General features: G+C 43.0%; 1 protein-coding gene across 1 annotated transcript in view; it reads right to left on the reverse strand.

Annotated features, from left to right (window-relative positions):
• Positions 1 to 3,435: 3,435 nt before the first annotated feature.
• LOC137526085 (zona pellucida sperm-binding protein 3-like) overlaps positions 3,436 to 21,436 on the reverse strand; it is a 50,912-nt gene continuing 32,911 nt past the window's right edge. Inside the window, exons 5-11 of the mRNA XM_068247325.1 lie at positions 16,920 to 17,011; positions 15,801 to 15,978; positions 11,197 to 11,305; positions 9,883 to 9,971; positions 5,822 to 5,913; positions 5,189 to 5,299; positions 3,436 to 3,617 (exon numbers count right to left, since the gene is read on the reverse strand). Coding sequence (XP_068103426.1) covers positions 3,478 to 3,617; positions 5,189 to 5,299; positions 5,822 to 5,913; positions 9,883 to 9,971; positions 11,197 to 11,305; positions 15,801 to 15,978; positions 16,920 to 17,011 — 811 coding nt within the window. The 3' untranslated portion in view covers positions 3,436 to 3,477. The remainder of the gene's footprint in view (positions 3,618 to 5,188; positions 5,300 to 5,821; positions 5,914 to 9,882; positions 9,972 to 11,196; positions 11,306 to 15,800; positions 15,979 to 16,919; positions 17,012 to 21,436) is intronic.

The following is a 21,436-nucleotide window of genomic DNA, read 5'->3' on the forward strand; positions in this document are numbered from 1 at the left end:
CTCAAGTCATGATGCATAAGAGGGGGAGGGAGGCAAAGGTCACCTTCACCATGCTATTGCCAGAAATTACCAGGGAAATTAATAAAAGCTGCAGCAAATTATGCAGCAAGATGGACTTTAGGTAGGCCACAACTGATTAGACTGGCAAAGAATTTCAGCTTCAGAAATCTATAGCTGAAAGGATTAACCACTACACCCAAATTAGAATCGTGAACTAATGTTCACCATTGAAAATAGATCAGCAAGTCTCCAAATGTCAGACTTCTGCATCGCTCTAGGTATTTTAAGGTAAAAAAAAAATCCTAACTCCCATTTTACCAAGTCCTGTGGCATTGATGTAAATATTTCAATGCTCTAAACATCTGCAGTAAATTTTTTCAATGCTCTAAATATCTGCAGTAAAAATGTAGGTATGATTTTGCAGTCTGAGCATTTTCAAGGCAACAATAGTGTTTAGTTGCCTAGAACATGATCCTTTGCTACCAGTGAATGGATTAGTTCTTGGGTTCAAAATTACACACTGCCAGTTTCTATAAGTAAAGAGTGATAAGAGTGCCTGTGAACACCTTCATTTCCAGTTTCTATGAGGCTACATTCACTGCTTTAGAGAAGTTTACATGCACATTTGTGGAACAGCAAACCAATTTGTACATTAGAAACTAAAATGTGTCAGCACCTAGATTTGCATGGGTTTTCAGATCCAGTGTTCTGATTGGGGGAAATACAAAACTGAATTGTGCCTTTTAGAAGCATTTGTATGCAAGCAAAATGTTTAGTTTGCATGACATATTGTAATCTTAGTTACCATATTTTTAATGTAGATTAGAGTACTGCACCTGGGAAGACATTATCTAGATGCCTTAGAAATTATAATTTAGGCCATGAAAGATCAGTGTAAGGTTTGTTTTTCAATCCAGTTTTTTTAAATTGGGAATGCATCAGACATGTCTAATTGTTTGACAGTAGGGGCAGGAGCAAGAGTACTACAGGATCCAAGTTTTCATACCATTGTATAAGGCAGTATAAAGCTAGTAGCTTCTACTGAACTCAAAAATGTTGAGTGGCAGCCCAGATAGTTCAGACCCCATCCAGTTTCTGCTATCAAAATGCAGATGCTGTCCATGTCTCAAGCTGCACAGCATCCTGGAGCTTCTCTTCACAGCAGCTACAACAGTTAAAGGGGCCCATACACTGAGCCGATTTTCTGGCCGATCGATCGGTTGGCCAATCGATGGCCGATTTTGATCGATTTCGATGGATTTCTGTCGAACTGGCAGGATGGAAAATTTAGGTCGATGCTGATGAGATTGCTTATTTTGCATTGGCCTTAATGGAAATCTGATGGCTAAAAAAATGCCATCAGATCGAATTTCAATAGATTTCAAACTGAAATCTATTGGAATTCTATCCTGGTAAAAAATGTTCTAAAAACGCATCAGATAGATCATCAGATGCATTTCTTATCTATCTGCTGCCAATCTGACGAGTGTATGGGCACCTTAACTGAGATTGTGGGAGCAGAGGATGTTTGAATGCTCCAAGGACATATCAGATCAGTAAAAAAGGGAGTTCTCTTCCATGAAAGGCATGAATCATTGCTCCCCTGTGACCAGAGTGAACTATGCTATAACCAGTTGTAAGAGAATGCCTGTCATAATTTCATGTTTATTAGGTGAACTTCTAAAATTTCATTTTAAATTATCTTCCTATTTCATTGATATTAGTTGCTTGGCGTGGCAGATTTTCATCCAATTTCATAATTGTCAATTGGCTGCCAAACTAGGCTGTATGGCCACCTTTACAGCTACTTTTTTTATTGTGTGTACATTTTGCCATAGCTATATACAGTAACTTAAGCTACCACCGATTGACACGGTTGAGTAATGACCATCTTCAGTGTCCACATGTCTTGTTCCTAGTACCATTGTTTCCCAGAAAATAAGACTCAATTTTTCCTCTGAAAGAGGGGCTAGGGCTTATTTTTGTGGAAAGTCCATTTTGAGTGGTATAGGAAAAAGTAGTGTATGAGGAGGTATGCAGTCTCTTGTGGCTGTGTTCCACTCAGTTTGCCTGTAAATGGCCCAGAAGCCTAAGGCCCCATTCACACTTGCGGTTCAAGTCCCCAAGTGTCCAGGGGCCGCAAAGAGACCGTACGGGTCTCTGCGGTGGCCACAAGTTGCAGATCTGGAATGTATCAGTTCCGGCTACAATAAAGTAGCCAGAACTAGATACATTGCAGTGCCAGAAAGGCACCGCAAGCATGGGGGATACTGGCGTGTAGTCCGGGCCCCCCCAAGTGGCATAGGACCGGTGCTGGAAGCATTCGGTCCTATTGCCAGTGTGATGAGAAACATCAGTTTCTCATTGCACAGCATGGCCGCATGTTCGGGTCAGGATCCTGCTCGGGTGCGTGGCCCGGATGACCGGACCCAAAAAATAGCGCATGTTGGAAAAGGGTCCAGATCCGATCCGGCTCCATTCTGTACTGAACGTACGCATGTGAACGTCCGCATAGACTTTGCATTGCTATGCGGAACGTACGTTCCGTTTGTACAGTATATGGTCCGGATCCGATCAGGCAGATCCGGACAGCGAACGCTAATGTGAACCAGGCCTAAGATGTTTGGCACCCTTTGACCCAGTTGCTGAACATGCACTGTATATTGAGTCTGCTCCTTTGTGACCACACCAGCATGTACACACCATAATGAGGGAAGTGGGGTTTTCTATACAGAAGTGCTTTTTTCAGGGGAGGGCTTATTTTTTTGGGGAACATGGTAGGTACAAGGTATGACCGTCAGATTGATGGGTCACAACAATTTCCAACTTGCCTGATCTCCCAATCAAAATAGGATCAATTTTGTTAATTAACAATCTGAAAATTGATCCTGTTAAACTGGGAGCAGTTTGGACATGTACACTATGCAACTTCCTATCAGATTACACTTTGATCTGATGGGAAATTGCATTTTGTGTACTCTGTCATTCTGACAGACATTCACAACAACGATCTCAGATTAGGTCATTAAAGTGTACCAATGATCAACTAAAGAGTTAAGAAAGCTAAACTTACCTAGGGCTTCCTCCCACCCCATAAGCACATGCAAGTCCCGCGCTGTCCTCACAGTCTGCTGTTCAGCCCAGGTAACTTGCTTAGTCGCATCCAGTACAAGTCTTCTGCACAAGCACAGACATACTGCACATGCGCAGTAGACCCGGACTGACGTCACTGGGCAAGTTACTGGAGCCGATTGCGGCTGAATGGCAGACCGCTGGAGGGCAGCGAGGGACTCACATGGGTGTATGGGGTGGAGGAAGCCCCAAGTATAGATTCTTTACTTTAGTTGATCTCTGGTTTTCTTTAAGCTTATACTCCAAGCAGATATGTCCTGCCTGGATAAAATGTAAAAAAAACACTCCCATCACAGTAAGGTATAAAGACATCAGTATAACAAGCCTTTATTTAAAATTAAGACTTCAGTGCTGCTCAGCAATAAGGTGCAGATGATCAGTTTCTTTCTGCTTGGATCGGCTATAAAGCACAACACCGACACACAGTAGTAAAAGGACTGCCAACTCCAGGAAGAGAGCCCCTACAGCTGGTGGCATCAGGAAGCCTAGTAACAAGAGACATGAGTGAGTGCACAAGAACATCGGAACATGTTAAACCTGGCTCAGTACACTGCATTTAGCCACTTCACTATTTGGAAGTATACTGTAATTTTTCTCTCCTTAGACTAATGTTTTGCAGATGTCTGATTACAGATTTCTTAAACAATTTTGGAAATGTATTACCGTTGGTATACTGCAATATCCGTAAATAGCATTTCCAGAGATTGGCATTGCTGCAGAATCCGATATTGGCATTTCTAATTCCCATTTATTACCATCTCATTGACCAAGTCTGATGCACCCTGTAGAACAGGGGTCACAGTTGGCAGTTCTCATTTGTATGGCCAAAAACTTTGTTTTCCACAGACAAGTGTGCTCCCTGCCTTAGACCTTGTTCACATAAAATTGCCAATGCTCTTGCAAGCACTTTTTTCTAGGGCTTGTGTAGCCATTTTTTCAATTCCTGTCAGGAAGTGAACCCTTTGCCCCAGAAATGATACATACAATGTATTCCTTAAAAGCGCTTAGGGCTCTTTCACATTAGGGCAGATTGTGCGTTAACGCAACCGGCAGCAGTTTACGTTAACCAAGGTAAGATGAAAGTCCATAGACTTTCATTTTACCTTTCACACCCGACGCTGCGTTTCAATGTGTTGCGGTTCCGACGCACCCGGGCGCAGTTTTTCATCCAACGAGCAGGCGTTTTCCGTCGGGTTTAATTACCAGCTACCGCCACTGATTGCGTCGCACCGCAGATACCTGACGACACGCTGCAGGCAGACAACGCGTGCAGGAGAAAGGCTCCTGCACGCGTTGTCTAATGTGAAAGAGCCCTTAGCAATTTCCCTATCCTTTCTATTGAAACACAAGCTCTAAAAATTGTGCAGGAGCTGCGATTGGATAGAAAGCTCATGTGAGAAAACTCACATAAGCGAACTTTTGAAAAAAATTGCACTTGTGTAATAACGCCAGCACAAAAGTTAAACGAAATCACCCCTAACAACAACATAAGAACAAGCCCTTACAAATGTTGTCTGCCATGCAGCTTGGGCCACCGGTAAATTGGATTTTCTGCAAATTTTGATTGGCTCATTTCCAAGCTGCATGCAAGCTAGAATAGAGTCATTGACCATCCATCTCTACCACTGATCATTAGGCCTGCATAAGCACTTCAGCCTTTTCTATATACTAAAAATAGATGCCTGGCTCTAATGCCTCTATATCTAGTAATGCCAGTAGATCGGCTTTTACATCCTTTTCACATTTGTTATGACAAGTTTAATTATATTTGTTGAGCTGGTCTTCAAGATACAAAACAAAGGCCAAAATTTACCAGCAGCTTTGCAGACAGCATTCAAAGTCATTTTTCTGACCAGCTGCCTATGAAGTCATTTATGATTGTGACCACAACCTTGCACAGACCTCAATTCTAGAGAATGAAAAACTACTTGGCTATGGAAGATCTTTGTTTCTGCAAAGCTATCAGCCTATTGCACCAAGCAGCTACATGACTACTTGCCATGCTGTAAAGTTGGCCTCTTTAGGGTGGGCAGTACAGGAAAAGTGGAGAACTTGCCTGTCTCTGCTGCTTTGGATTCGTTACTAGAGTGATGCAGTCCATCAGTTGAGGGATCGTGCACTTTGAAAGGCCCCAGGACCATTGTGTGAACAAGTCCACCTGTATCATCTTTACATAAAAAAAAAAAAAATATAAAAAACAAAACAATTCCTCACACTGATTTACATTATGGAATTTATCATGGGCGGGGACATGTTTAGTTCTGCCAGGTGATCTGTACAGAATGTTAGTTACTGAGTTCTATGCACAGAGTGAGATATTGCATGGCAGTTGGGCGTACCACAACGCAATGGAGGTTTACAGACAGCAAACTAGGTTTCACAATATCACCCCTTCCCAGGGGCCCAATGGGGGAGTGCACCTTGCCACAGTGAAGCATGACTCAGCCAGGCTTATGGGCTGAATTACAGGGGGGGGGGGGGGGGGAGGTCAGAGCCAAACAGGGAGACAGCAAGATACAAGTGGCCTTAAGGAAGCCCCAGGTAAGTATAGTACCAAAGACACTGCTCGTTTCTGATTCCCTTTAAAGGTGGCCACATGATATTTTTATATTTCTTTTTAATTTTAGAAGTAGTCAATTTTTGATTGATACATTAAACGTGTGGAAAAATTGATCAAATCTACACCTACCATTAATACCCCTCTTCTTCCTGGATGGGCTGTTACAGGTGAAATCACAGCAGCGACATAAAGTATTGTCAACACTATCAAGCAGTTCCCACCTATAGGAAATATTCAGTCAATTGTTTGAAACTTTGCTAGGTGCCATTTAACATGCTTTATATTCACTATAGAAGATGGCCCTCAAAAGGATATTCCATAACAAAGATAGTTTTTAGAGCCAAACTAGTAAATTTGGAAAATGTAGCTTTTAAAAGTGAATGGGAACCGCACTTTAAAAAAAAAATGAAGCAAATACCTAAGGAGAGGAAAGGCTCTGGGTTGTATAGAGCCTTCCGTCTTCTCTCTGTGCTCTTTCCTGTGCTGGCTCCATCCAACTACCCCCCCCCCCCCCCCCAGTCAAATACTGCTTCCGGGCGAGCCAGCACTGGAACGAGGGGAGTGGGAAGGTTCTATAGGACCCAGAGCCTTCCCTCACCTTGGTTAAGTATCTTTTTTAATGCGGTTCCCAATCACTTTAATCCAGTGCAACCATCCTGGCTAATCAGTATCTGTACAATGTATATTCTCTAATGATATTGCTGGGATATGAGGTTCCATGAAAGTCAGCTCTGAAACAGATAATTGCTAAATAGCTTGCCGTTTGCAGTTTTACCTCCTACAGCTAGGTGGAGAATTCCTCTAACCAATAGAGTAGCTTTTATACTGTGGAGATTTTGTAGCCAGAGGGAAAGTGGATTCTTAGCTCTGAGGGGAAAGAATGTTCCAGAAAGGGGAGTTTAGTGAGCTGGGAGGAAAGGAAAGAGCCTGATGTGAGATCAGAGGAGCTGTCTGAGGTTAAACTTTCTCCACAGTGCATCCTTCCTGAAGTGGAGTGTTTCAACATACAGAGCTGAACTATGGGCTAGTGCACACCAAAATTGCTAGTGCTTAGTAGCTATTCTTTGCCCATTCATTCAAGCTGAATCACTCAAAAAGCTACATGCAGCACATTTGAGATTCTAGAAAAAAAAAAAAACACTGCTGAAAGAACAACCTCATGGGGTTTCAGTAGCCAAGTGCTTTTCAAAGCGCTGGTGATCTGAAGAGAGCTCAGAAACGCTCAGTGTGCACCAGGGGCGTAGAAATAGGGGGTGCAGCGGTAGCGACCGCATCGGGGCCCTTGGGCCAGAGGGGCCCCGAATGGCCCTCCCTCAACTACAGTATTAGCTCTATATTGGTCCTGTGCTCATAATCATTTATATATATACTTTGAATAGTGGTAATCATTAAACTATTCCCCATCCCCTTCTTGCACCTCTGACATTGTAGTTGCCATTGGCAGCTTTTAGTGCGCCGGTTCAATTGCTATGTATAGAGTGCATGGGGGGCCTCATTGTAAATCTTGCATTGGGGCCCACAGCTCCTTAGCTACGCCACTGGTGTGCACCAACCCTGAGGTGAAACCTTTCTCCAGTGACAAGTGACCGCATCATAGCTGAACAGAGTGTTACAGATCACTACTTCATTCTGTTATCTTCCTGCCTCATCTGAACTGTAAGCAACATGTTACTACATCAGCTGATAGTGAATACAGTTTATTGGTATGTCTTATCTGCCTGCGTTGCAGCCCTGCAGATTCACAGAGCCAGCATAAGGTGGCCATACACTGGTCGATTTGCCATCAGATTCGACCAGATATATCTCTCTGATCAGAGAGGGATCGTATGGCTGCCTTTACGGCAAACCGATTGTGAATCGATTTCAGCCTGAAACCGATAACAATCTGGAACTGCTGCTGCCCCCACATACATTACCTTTTCCGGCTGGCGCGAGGCCCCTGGTCCTCGCTGTCTTCTCCGCTCCAGACCGTTCCTGCAGCTACTGAACTTCCTGTCCAGGGGAAGTTTAAACAGAAGAGGGCGCTCTACTGTTTAAACTTCCTGCCGGGACAGGAAGTTGTGTAGCTGCAGCCGGTCCGGAACCCAGCGCGGAAAGATAGTGGGGACCAGGGGACTTGCACCGGCCGGAACAGGTCATGTATACCCACTGTATTGTGTCGGTCGGGCATTCGAACGCCGCCAGCGACACTCCCAACCCGCCGGCGATTGATCTTCCGCACGGATCGACGGGACCGATAGATTTTGGATGGAAATCGATCGTTCTGTCAGCGGTGTGTGCGGCAATTTCACAGCAGATTCGATCACTGATCGAATCAGCCGTATATGGGCGGGAAAATAGTTAGGTGTATGGGCCCCTTTAGAGTAGTTTTCTGGGGATTGTGACCTTCACATGGTCAGGCCTCCCAGGGCCTTATACAACAGTTTAGTTTTGTTCTAGTTAGGCCGATGACAGTTTTTGTCTCTAGTCCTAACAATCTACTCTGGGGTGTTAAGACCTATCAGAGGATCATTCATGTATATCTAATCCAGCTTGTGTCATCTTAACTGCTACTGCTCTCCTGAATAAAGCTCCTTGAGAATTACAAATACTGAGAGATTAGAGATTTATACATGCGCCAACTGCTGGCCTACCCAGATTAACAGCTTTGTTAGTAGGATGCAGTTGACAGGTGAGTGGTTAGGGAGTGGACCGTGTGGAAGATGTGCCTACACGGGGCGTCCCTGTAAAACATGCAATCTATGATTAAGGCCAACCCGAAGCCTCGCACCTGAATGCTAATTTATGCAATTCCTGCTAGATTTGGTATGGCAGGCAAAGGGTGTATGACAGTGCACCTGATTGGCCGACTGGTGCCTGCTGACCAAATAAAGGTAGGAAAGTGCTTTAGCTGTAAGTGAGCAAATTGTGTGTTTTGCAGTTAGCATTCAGTTCAGAGGCAGTGGGGGTGAGAGGTCCAGGGCCCACCCACACTTCCCTCTGGGTACTGAATGGTGGTTTGGGGGCCCCAGCCAGTGAGACTGGGGGCCCCAGCCAGTGAGACTGGGCCCCCCCCCCCCATTCCCGTGCAGACTCCTCTCGCTGAGCTCTCACCGCATCTTCCCGCTATGGTTACTTCCAGCAGCAACTGACATGAGAGGCTGCCAAGTAACCATGGCAACAAGACACAAGGCTACAGAGAGAGCCCAGCGATAGGAGTCCATGCGGGTACGGGGCTTTAGCAAGTTGCTGCGCCCATGCCACCAAGCTTGCCATGTCTTTCCTGGAGGCGAGATCCGCCATTTTGTCTGTGGCCCCTGGGGGACCCCCTGACAGCTGCCGATGTACCCCTAGGGGTCCGTGGACCCCAGGTTGAGAACCACTGTGTCAGAACATATTGCTAGAAGGTAAATGAATCACTCTTGGTTACAGAGTCACTGGATCCAATAAAATGCTTAGAATTATACTGCTGGTTTATATGTATCAGAGTTGGACAAGAGCAGGACCCATCTAACAGCTACACTATTAAAAATTATGAGTATAGGGCTTTGTATTTAGTCTATTGAATGCTATCTAGATGCCTTACCATGACCATATCACGACATGTTTCTCAGCCTACAAAAGGGCTGTCTCCTCAAGAGGCAAACAGATCAATTTTTCCATGACCATAGGTTAAAAATTACAAACCTTGTTTATACATAGGGCACCATTGAAACCTGTGGTATGACAGGAGTAATTAGGATCCGTAGAAGTCTCAAATTGTAATATCAGAGCATTAATTCAAGTGAGTAGGAACATTTGTATCCTGCATCTCCACTCCAGGTGCAGGTGGGTGTGTGTAACATGCTGAGCAGGTTAGTCAAACAAGCCTTTTCTTTAGTAAACCCATATAGATGCTGAGATTATTCTATGCGATGTAGTTTTTATAGCACCTCTTAGGGAACCTACAAATTTGCACAATACCAAGGTAAAGTTTACAGTACATGTTTTCCTAGAATTTTTGCCCTGGAATGGGAAACTGAGTTGTACATCAGTCTAAAGTATTCTGCTCAAAGTCATAAAAGATGCAATTTAATGACGGACCTCAATTCCCTAAATATCCAATGATTGTGGATAACATCCACTGATCAGTTTTGTCATAGCTGCCAAGACTAAGCTAGTATTCACTCCCCTTGGGGGGGGGGGGGGGGAATAGAGAAAAATCTGCTCACCTGTTTGTGTCACGGAAATACGAACATGCCTTTTTGTTCTCGGTTACAACTTTAGGATCCCCAACCACCAGATTAAAGGTGATGTAGATCTGTAAAGAACGAAGTTCTGATAAGTTTGTGTAATACAATAGGCAGACCTGCTGAATTCTGCCATCTTGTGCAGCGGGAGGAGTTTGTAAAGAAATATATTGCCAAAGATACATGCAGTCCTAAAGGTGGCCATAGACCACTATTATGGGGAGATGCAACAAACATATGTACTGTATATTCTGGCGTATTAGACTACTTAACCCTTGAAAATATGAAAAGTCAGGGGTCTTAGATGGGTGTCAGTGATGCCGGGTAATACTCCCTATACTGTTACCGCCTCTCAGATCTCATTGCTGAGGACTGTAGTGAAGTGGTGCAGGCACAAGCTGTGGTATGCTAGTGTGTGTATGCAGCAGAACCCAGCGAGATGGACAGTCACCGGACAGGTAATTTATAAATGCACACTGCACATTTATACATTGCAGCGGCAAGGGTTTCATTGTTTAGACAGTCGTTCCAAAATCGGCCGCCTCACACCTGACCAACTTCGGCCTCACATCTTGTGGCATGCGTGATAGTCAATGCAACCAATTTCCATCTGAAAATTGGTCGATTTGTCAGTTGGGCATGCACTTGGCGGCAGAGATTTTTATTCAATTTGATAATAATCAAATGGGATTGTCGATCGGCCACCAAGTCATCTGATGTATGGGCACCTTAACTCCCAAGGTTCCTGGAGGAAAAAAAAAACCCAACACAAAAAACTAAATCTTAGCCACAAGCAGCTGAATACGGTGAATTCACTGCTGGCCAGCTGCCTGTCCACTAGCCTGGTGCTTTCTAGTTCTCCGCAAAGGCAGCCTGCCCCAATGGAGTTGCATCAGGAAGAGCAAGGAGCTGCCGTGCAAATACATGGGTTTCTCTTTAGAGGTTGACTTGGAAAGGCCACCTTGACTGAGAACAATCTAAGCAGGGTATTAACACAAGGACAGCACTCTTTGCAGAGCGGTTTGCATTTAAATCAGTGGAAGGGGCAACACCTAAAACCTGTGTGCAACATGCCTCCGATTTCAATACAAATTGCTTAGCAAGAGTGCTGTCTTCATCTCATTTGTATAAATTAAGTGGACCACTGATGACATGGCAACATGGGTACACTACACAATTGTGAGTGTGAGTCCACATCCCCCCACCACATTTATTTAAGCTTTTAAATTTCTGCTCTAGAGTGACATTGAAAACTCACAGGATTTTCCTGCCCGTTCTGTCATTACAAGTACTTGCCTGATCACTGACTGTCACAAATTTCATGGCTGGGAAAGTCATCCAAATTCTGTTAACTTTATCCTGAGACACAAACTTCGAGTTAGCCACTTTTCCATCTACAAAGCATCTTTGGAGAGGGGGAAACAAAAAAAAACAAAAAAAGTTACTGGGTGTATGAAAATTTTTTTTTGCTTTCTTAAAACAAAGATTTTGCTATAATTCAGGTTAAAAAGTGAGCTCTGAGATGTCTTCCAGTGCATCACTGCTGAAATATGCAAATTATCCATAGTCATCCCTGTGAGCTAGCCACACCTCCAGATCCACTGGAATGCAATGTGTCAGCTTCCTAAATTACAGAGCCACAATAAACCAACATGCATACAGACTTTTGGATTCATCCTCAGTGCATGGCATGGATTAATGTGGCTCTATGGGGTAGGACTTGACACCTAGAGGTACTACCCTCTCACAAACAATAGCTAATGCTTGAGACTTTGGCTTTGTTACTGTGAGAATGGCAGCCTTCCAAATTCTCTAATCAACAAGTAAAATTAATCTGATTGACTGTTCTGGCCAGGTGTGCAGGGGGCATGAGACCCCCAGAATACATCTTCCCAGGTAGTAAGGGCTCTGAATACAAAGTTTAATTGAAAGTCAGTCAAGGAGTTTGTGTGATACCAGCACAAAACATCTCATGTAGGTATAATTTTTTAGTCTGTTCACATAAGGGTTGTAAAATTTAAAGATATTTGTGTACAAGTAGTACATTGTTCCAAGATTGAAATCCATTATAAACCATTATGATTCTGTCACTTACAGCAAGCAGTAAAAAGCCAACAGATCTGGGGCCAATCCATCCAATAGGGGATTCTCAAGGTTTTGCATTTTTAAAAATAAACTGAGTGAAAGTTGTGGTGTTCAACTGTCAAAATAGTGCGCAAATGAGTAGAGATGTTGACCAACATTGTATAGAATAACTAAAAAAAAAAAAAAAAAAAAAAAAAAAGTCAGATATTTTACTGCCTACTTAACCACTTGATGACCCACCCTTTACCCCCCCTTAAGGACCAGCGTGGTTTTTAGTGATCTGTGCTGGGTGGGCTCTACAGCCCCCAGCACAGATCAGGGTGCAGGCAGAGAGATCAGATTGCCCCCCTTTTTTCCCCCCATGGGGATGATGTGCAGGGGGGGTCTGATCTCTTCTGCCTGCGTGTGGCTGGCGGGGGGGGCACCTCAAAGCCCCCCTCCGCGGCGAAATTCCCCCCTCCCTCTCCTACCTGCTCCCCCCCCCCCGGTGATCGAGGCTGCACAGGACGCTATCCGTCCTGTGCAGCCAGTGACAGGACGTCCCCTGTCACATGGCGGCGATCCCCGGCCGCTGATTGGCCGGGGATCGCCGATCTGCCTTACAGCGCTGCTGCGCAGCAGCGCCGTACAAATGTAAACAAAGCGGATTTCCGCTTGTGTTTACATTTAGCCTGCGAGCCGCAATCGGCGGCCCGCAGGCTATTCACGGAGCCCCCCGCCGTGATTTGACAGGAAGCAGCCGCTCGCGCGAGCGGCTGCTTCCTGATCAATCAGCCTGCAGCTGGCGACGCAGTACTGCGTCGCTGGTCCTGCAGCTGCCACTTTGCCGACGCACGGTATAAGCGTGCGGTCGGCAAGTGGTTAAAGCAACATAGGAATTTATAGCACATTTTACTCTGAAAGCAATGCACATCTAAGTAGGTTTACACATTTTAAGTTACCATTTTTCACAATCGTGCTCCTTCAAATAAAGTTTAAAATTAAGGAGCACTGCAGGGAAACCAAATGGGCATGGTGCACAAGTGGAGTATCTGTTTGCAGTCCAGTGTGTAGGAGGGTAGTACAGACCTTAAGGCATGCACTTAAGCCATCATTCTGACAATCATAAGCGAAGTTGAACAGTACTTCATAATGCCTAGAAAGACTTCACTCCGTCTGGGTAGTAGGAATGGATCAAAGTATCTCCATAATAGCAGGTTGGTTGGGTGTTCGTGGTATCAAATTTACAACTACCAGTGATACCTAGTTCTCTGAGAAGGACAATAGGGCATCTAAGGCTCACCAATTGGAAGTGTTGGGCATTGCCCATTAATTTCAACCCCATACGAAAGCTGTAACAGCACAATTTGCTGAAAAACAATGCTGGTCAGGAGAGAATGATTGTGTGGAGATTGCATACAACTCCTTACCCATAAATAAAATCCCTTGCCAAAAGTGCCTACAGTAGGTACATGGTAATCATAATTATGCCATAAACAGTAGGTGGTGTTTACCTAACCCGTAAAGATCCTTTGTGGCCACGTTCTTATATAATCCCTGGCAAATGGGCCATGGAGGTCAGCACAGGGATGCAAATGTAGGGGTGGTCCTACGATTTGTAGTTCTCCCCATGCCTCACCTTGCAGCTGTCAGGACCGCTATGAGCATCTTGCATGTCAAATTGCCCAAGACCTCTTCAGGATTTTAAGTCTATGCCTTAAAGCCGTTTAGCACTATGTGGACCTATGTTATATTGGACAGGCAGTTTTAATATTTTGGCTGATAAGTGTACTCGGGAAATGAAATAAAAATCAAGCCATGCATACTTTGTGGTGACTGCTATATGTTGACCTGCCTTTCATTTTTTCATTTAACTTCTGGTTGGAGCACAAAAATGTGTTTTAAGTGGATATGAACCTATTTTGGTTCCTGGACGTAGAAACTACGTCCAGGAACCATGCACGCTGCCGTGGCCGATCGCGCGCGTGCATTCCCGGCCGCGGATTCGGTAGCCACGGAATCAATCGGGCTATGGTGCCTGATCACTGATTCCTCTCCCCCACTGAAAAAGCGACAGCTTCTCTTGGAAGCTGCGCTTTTTCTGGCCATTGCCTCCCCCCTGCGTCACTCTAAGCGTGTTACGCTTAGAGTGACGTCATGTAAACAAACTCATGGCGGCCATCTTGTGGCCAAAAAGTAAAACTACAAGTAGAAAAAAAGTAAAAGCACACAATTACATTATAAAACTATAGTTTACATCCCACCCTCCCAAAAATACCCCCCAAAAAAAAAAAAAAACCATTACAATAAAAAAGTAAATATTTACCTAAGGGTCTAAACTTTTTAACCACTTCCGGATTCTGGGTGGTTTGGCTGATCTGTGCTGCGGGGGCTTTTCAGCCCGCAGCACAGATCAGAAATCAGGCAGGGCGATCAGACCTCCCCCCTTTTTTCCCCCCCACTAGGGGGATGTCCTGCTGGGGGGGGGGTCTGATTGCAGCTGCGCTGCTATGCCTAGCGGGGGGGGCTGCTCAAAGCCCCCTCCGCAGCACTAGTCCTCCCTCTGCCTCCTTCCCTCCCTCTCCTGTCCCCTGTGTGCGGCGCAGGACGGAAAGCCGTCCTGCGCCGGATAGGATAGATGCCGGCGATCCCCGGCCAATCAGAGGCCGGGGATCGCCGATCTCCTCTATGGCGCTGCTGCGCAGCAGCGCCGTATATATGTAAACACCGGGGAAGATCTTCCCCGCGTGTTTACATTTACCCTGCGAGCCACGATCGGCGGCTCGCAGGGTGTTCACGGAGACACCCTCCGTGAACTGACATGGAACGGCCGCTCATACGAGCGGCCGTTTCCATGGTAACCACTTCAGGATTCAGGGGCGTAGTTAAGCATACGCAGAATCCTGAAGTGGTTAAATATCAATGTAAAGATGAAATATTTCTATATTTTTTTTATTTTAAACTTGTAAATAGTGATAGATGCAAAATGGAAAAAATGCACCTTTATTTCAAAATAAAATATTGTTGCCATACATTGTGATAGGGACATAATTTTAACAGTGTAATAACCGGGACATATGGGCAAATAAAATACGTGAGTTTTAATTATGGAGGCATGTATTTTAAAACTATAATGGCTGAAAACTGAGAAATCATGTTTCCGTTTTTCTTATTCTTCCTGTTAAAATGCATTTACAGTAAAGTGGCTCTTAGCAAAATGTACCCCCCAAAGAAAGCCTAATTGGTGGTGGAAAAAACAAGATATAGATCAGTTCATTGTGATAAATAGTGATACAGTTATAGGCTAATGAATGGGAGGTGAACATTTCTCAAGTGAAAACGACGGAACGCGAATGGGTTAAAGTAGGGTTTTTCACACAGGTCTGCTTTCTACCCCAAAAAGTTTGTGTTGTGAAAGATTACAAAGAACCTTTGAGCTACAGAAATCTACATCGACACAGCACAAGTCCAGATCCAGCACACAATGTAATTATATTAAATGTCTGACAATGCAAGGATAAGTGCTTATTACAAAAGTGTTCAACAATAGCATACAGGTTAACTGGTTATAGGATCTACTGCTAGATATTAATTCCACAAGATTGTCTGGTCCTCTAATCCAGGAGGATCCTGGCATGTGTTTCCTGCAGATTTTGGGGTGGGTCAGGGACTCACTCCCATCTTGGTAGCAGCACACTCATACAGCATATTTCCTATTGAAGCATGTGAAGAGGTTCAGGGGAGAGCTTAGGTGAAAGCAGCAGTGAGCAGGGTAATCACAAGTGTTTTACTGTTATGCAGCGTGTTAAAGACAAGTGTGAAGTGGAGGTAGCTACCCATGATTGTTTATGAGATCATATCTTGGTGATGAAGTAGTGTCGCGAGTAGCAGTCACTATTCCTTCCTCCACAAACAGCCTAAGAGGCAGGTGATGTCCTATATCCACAGAAAGTTCCAGGTTGATAGGTGATCCCAATCTGAAGTCTTTTGTATCTAGTGTATCTGAGAAGTCATCTGATGAGAGAAACAGAATATATAAATTGCTTTGGTCATAATAGCCCACACTTACAATCTGACCCTTAGGTGGTGTGTTCAGGACAACCACAAAAAAAAAAGTCAACAGTAACTATACCAGGAAAGTACGGTAAATTAAACTGCTTACTTGCTGGCCAGAGTGTTACCAATTAGGTAATCCCACTGTGTATGACAAGGGACTGTGGCACATGGAGAACCCCTTTTCTAGTGACCTTACAATCAGGGAATCACATGAAAGCTGTTAATCTGCAATCTTTAGCTAATCAGCAGTTTTTGGTTACAGATTACATACACAATTTATGAAACCAAGTACAAGACACCTTAAAGTGACCCTGAGATGGGGCTACAGCAATACAATATACATACCTGGGGCTTCCTCCAGCCCCCTCTGTCCTGATTGTCCTCCAGCCATCCTCAGACTCCTCCTTCCGGTCCAGGGCCAACTGCATATAGGCGGCCTGGCTCCGCGCACACGTCTGTGTTCAACGTCTGGTGCGTTCTGCACAGGCGCAGAATCCCAGCAATGGGAGCAAGATGGGAGAGTGTGCCTGGCCTGACTGCTCATGCGCCGACTGGAGGATTTTTCAGGGCCTCTAGTGGGTGAAGAGGAAGTCGACTGAGGACAACGAGGAGGTGATCAGGCCACAGGAAGCCCCAGGTATAAATAAAACTTTTTTTAAGGGGCTCCATCTCAGGTACACTTGAAGCCATCTCAGATAGTTTGATTTGTCCAGGAAAGCTCACTTGATGTTCTGAGGAACTCTGGATAGTTGGTTTCCTGATTTATCTACAAGTTCAGTTCTTGCTCAGAGTAATTCCTGAGGCAACTTTAATCTATGCCCTACTTCAGGTTCTCTTAAAATCATGACTTTCTTAAAATGGATTAAAAAAAAAAAAAAAAAATTGAAAATCCAACATACCATTCATGAAGGTGGAGCTGAAGGTAAGGTAACCCATTCCAGACCCAGATAGTGACACTGTAGTTATTGGTATAGGCAAATCATCCATAGACCTGATGGAGGGAAAGAAAAAAAAAACAAACATAGGGCCTCAAAGAAACTGCTGGCTAGTCTAGAACATACATGTCAAACTGTGGCCTGCAGGCAAATTCACCAAATTTGGCCTGTAAGTGGTTTCTGTACTTTGCACTATGTTTGGCCCATTGTAGACTGCCAAAGGTATATTGCGGTGAAGCCCCAGATCACATAAGCCATATGGGGAGGGGGAAAGGACTAGACACCAGGGAACTATATAGGTTACGTATGGGGGGGGGGGGGTCACTAGACAGGTTGGCCCATGACTGGGTTCCATTGTTCAATTTCAGCCCAACTGTATTAATTTAACACCCTTGTCTAGAATCTAAGTTCTCTGTACACTTGGTATGCATACCCAGGGGGTACTTGGACTGGTCATAATCCATTACAAATTGTGAAAAAAAAAACATACCCCTTATATAAATCTGAAGTATAGTTCATTAAAAAGGATCTATACGCAATTATAAAGTACTCCCAAGCAATATGTACGAGTCGAGATACTTGAGATGTTAATGTAGGTGAACCAAGGCAATTGTCAGAATTCTAGCGGTTTTATTTATGCAAGAAAAGCTGTCATGTATAGGTTAAGTTTTAATCTGCTATGCAAAATTACATTGTAAACTACAGTTAAAGTACTTTAAAATATTGCTCTGTGACATCTCAGCATATTCCAAGCAGTGAAACTCATAATTGGATTATTCTAGTTACAAAAAGCCAGTACATTTTTGTTTATGTTGGTGTGTTTGTGGCCTTGACATTTGAAAGAGGCTCCTGTGTAAAGACTGGGAACAAGTTACTCACATTACTGTAGTAATTATACATGTAAAATTTCTTAATTACCACACAAATAATCTAAATCATCAATACAGTCCTAAAGAAAGAAATGGTTATTGTTAAACCCTATATAATATAATACTTTTGAAACATTTAAAAGCTGGTGATTTGAGACTAAACATTCGTGGGATGGTTTTGGTTCTGGAGAATTGATGTGTTCTGGGTACAAGGCTGTCTCAGTTAGCTGAACACTGAAAGCTGATAACATGTTTTTGGAACAGACAAATGTATAAAACAAGGGGTTTTCCCAATTAGCGGTTTCATAGTCTTATAAAATTATTAATAAAGATTGTTATGAAATGGTGAGCTCTGCCGGTTGAAGTCATTTATTCATAAGAAACGCAAATATATAGATCATGATTTTATATTAAGAGTTAATATGCAATTTCTTATATGATTAATTGTTTTAAGAAGAATTATATAATAAGCTTTATATTTAAATGAGTATACTAGAAGCCCTGTATTTCAATAAGCATTACACTACTATATCTGTAATCCACAGATTGTTTAGGTCAATGTGCCCTATTTGTCTGGGAAAGTACGGACACATTCCAACCCAATTAGCAGAGAACACTATCAGAAATAAGTCATAAATGACATGGTTTAGTCTCAATGTCTGGTGCAAAATAGTCAACCAGCAGACAAGATAGCTGGTGACATCCATTTTTAATTAACTGCATCAAAAATGTCCCTATATCAAATGTCAAACACTCCAAATAATGTTAATAAGATAAGGTAATTAAGGAATTTATAAATATTATGATTTAGGTATTCAAACATGATAAAGCATTGACGCATGGAAGCTTTAGCCAATCAGAACCTGGGATTCAGGGAAATTCCAGATTAGGCAGCCATATTGCTTCCTATCCCTATAAAAGTAGGAGCTGAAAGCCCATAGTTTGCAGAAGCCCAACAATCTCATGAGAAGGCAGAAGCTACCTTCCCACACGGGGTTCTAGATGCTGAAGAGATGACAGAAGGGGTAATATGCTTAATCTGGTGATTTACTTTATTAATTTTCAGCAATAAGTTTTGTTAAGATGTTAGCAAGAAGTTTAAGAAGTTATTTTTTATGCCATTTCTTTAAGAAGATTACTACAAGTTTTACACAGCTATTATATACACAGCTATAGATACAGATGAGACTACTTTTGATCTTATTCTACACAACTGTTATATTCTTTTTTGAATGTACTTGGAAGATTGATGAATGCTTGGCTATAAAGGCCTTGATGAGATGGAATACTGTTAGAAGGAAACACTACTTGGAACTGTTCATGTTTTGTATATATGCTGTATGATAAGCAAATACAATTTTTTTATATTAAGTCATACTGAGTGCTCCGATTCATTTCAAGGTATACCGTCATTCTATAATTACTGTTCTAGAGGGTTCAGAACCCCGCTATGCCGGATTTATATGATAGCAACGCTTTAAAGGCTGGTCCTTTACAGAGTTAGCAATCATGAAAGGCAAGAACCGCTCAGGTTTTTGACACAATAAGGGGTACATATGTTGTAATGTTGAAAATACAATGGTTGAGAATACTTAGAAAAATATAGCCTGTATAACTGGTTTATGCAGTAGCATGCTAATGTGACACACCTCCCAGATAAGTTGGCCAAAAACTCATACATATATAATTTACTGTCACCAGTACTTGCTGCACAGCTATGATCTGTCACTTTCCTAAAATCAGATGCAACACAGAAACCACCCACATAATGGAGCTGAATTTATGATGCAGTTAGGGGGTCACATTGCCAGGAGGAAAAGAAAAAAAACCCCATGGAGTTTTATACTTTTGCAGGCATTTTTCTGCTTCACTGTCAATGGGCTGAGCCTAGGTATGGTCTGAAATGGCAAGCTACAAAAACCCAACTGGTTACCGCAGCAATTTTAGACCAAATCACAAGAATCAGATACTGAGTTTGTGTGTCTGATTTGCTTAAATTGGATAGGTGACACTTGTGAGAAGTCCTGGATGTGAGTGTGAGGTGGAAGTGACCAAGCTGGATAACAAGAGGGTCTCTTGGATGTCTACGTTTCTGGGATGGATGATATCTTGAGATTAAGAAATGTATGGAGGGTATAGCCTATGTAGAGCTTTGTGTGATAGCATGAGGACTTTGAACTTTATCTTCTGGGTGATTGATGGCCAATGGAGGGATTGGCAGTAGAGTAGTGGGAGGAGAAGTGGATGAGACAAACAGCAGAGTTCAGTAGGAACTGAACTCCTGGAGTGGTGCAATTTACTCACTCCAACCTGAATGGCAAATACCTTCCATTTTAAGAAGGCAAAATTCTGTTATACAGCATTTTTAGTAAGGGGACTTTTTGGTCCTTTAACCCCTCACACTCCTAGGAGTTCTGGTGCACGAGCTTACTGTGCAATCTTTAAATACTGATGAGCTACCTTTCACTGTCAAATTCAAATCCATTTAGTAATTTCTATGCTCTGAAATAGATCAATTGAGCTGCCTCTACAGCCAATAAAAGCTCTCCCGTTCGGTATGGCAACATGTATTGCAGTGCGGCAGTGAAAAATGGCATCGGGCGCTATAAAAATGGTGCTTCATTTAAAACCATTAAATATTTATCGTTTTATAAAGTAAAAAATGGCGCCGACCGTCAAAACTATATCATAAAACCTGCTTTTTTGTCCTGCCTGAACGAGAGCCATTTTAAGCCCTGCTTTGCTGCCATTTAGAAAATGTCTGCCCGCCAACTTTAACGTTTAGTAGCGCAGCCACAAGAAAAGTATTTTAATATTCTTAATTAACCAGAAATACTTACCTGCACCTTTAAAAAAGTTCCCACGCCATTATCCTTGGTAAACGATCCAACGTACACAGAATCCTCCAATCTTGTGGCCTTCAATTAAGTTGATTGAAGATCTCTACCGTCCCCACATAGAGAATGTGTCCTGTGGGACGCATAGCTGCAGGCTCGCGCTGTCCTCCCCACCTGTCACCTCGCACCCATGGGTGCTGCTAGGTGAGGAGTGACAGGTGCTCATCAACGAGCCGGTTCTTTTTGTATTGAAAATGAGCCGATTCATTTGATTCAATACAAAAATAACCGGATCATTTGATATAAGGTCTTTCTGAAAAAAAAGGTCTTCCTCTTGTTCCCACTGTTCTTAGCATTCCCTGCAAATTTTGTGTTTCTATCTTTTTTTTGGGGGCTGTGCTAAACATTAAAGTCAGCAGGCAGACATTTTTCTAAATGGCAGCAAAGCAGGGCTTAAAACTATAGATATCGTTCAGGCAGGACAAAAAAAAAAAAAAAATAATAATAAGTTTTAAAACAAATTACATTCACAAGGTCTGCGCAATTAAAATTATAAATATAGTTTCAAACACATAGGCAGAAGGGGTGCCATTATTTAACCGGCGCCATTTTTCACTGGACACGTATTGTGCAATCATTTTGATTAATTAGTATGATTTTTGCAATCACTGTATAACAGATGTTGCTACTGAAGATGCACGTTAATATAAATCTCTTTTCTAGTAAAATAAATATTCTAAAAAGCAATACAATTGTTACAAGTAAAGTCAGTTTA

Source organism: Hyperolius riggenbachi, chromosome 1, assembly GCF_040937935.1.
Source record: "Hyperolius riggenbachi isolate aHypRig1 chromosome 1, aHypRig1.pri, whole genome shotgun sequence".
NCBI lineage: Eukaryota > Metazoa > Chordata > Amphibia > Anura > Hyperoliidae > Hyperolius > Hyperolius riggenbachi.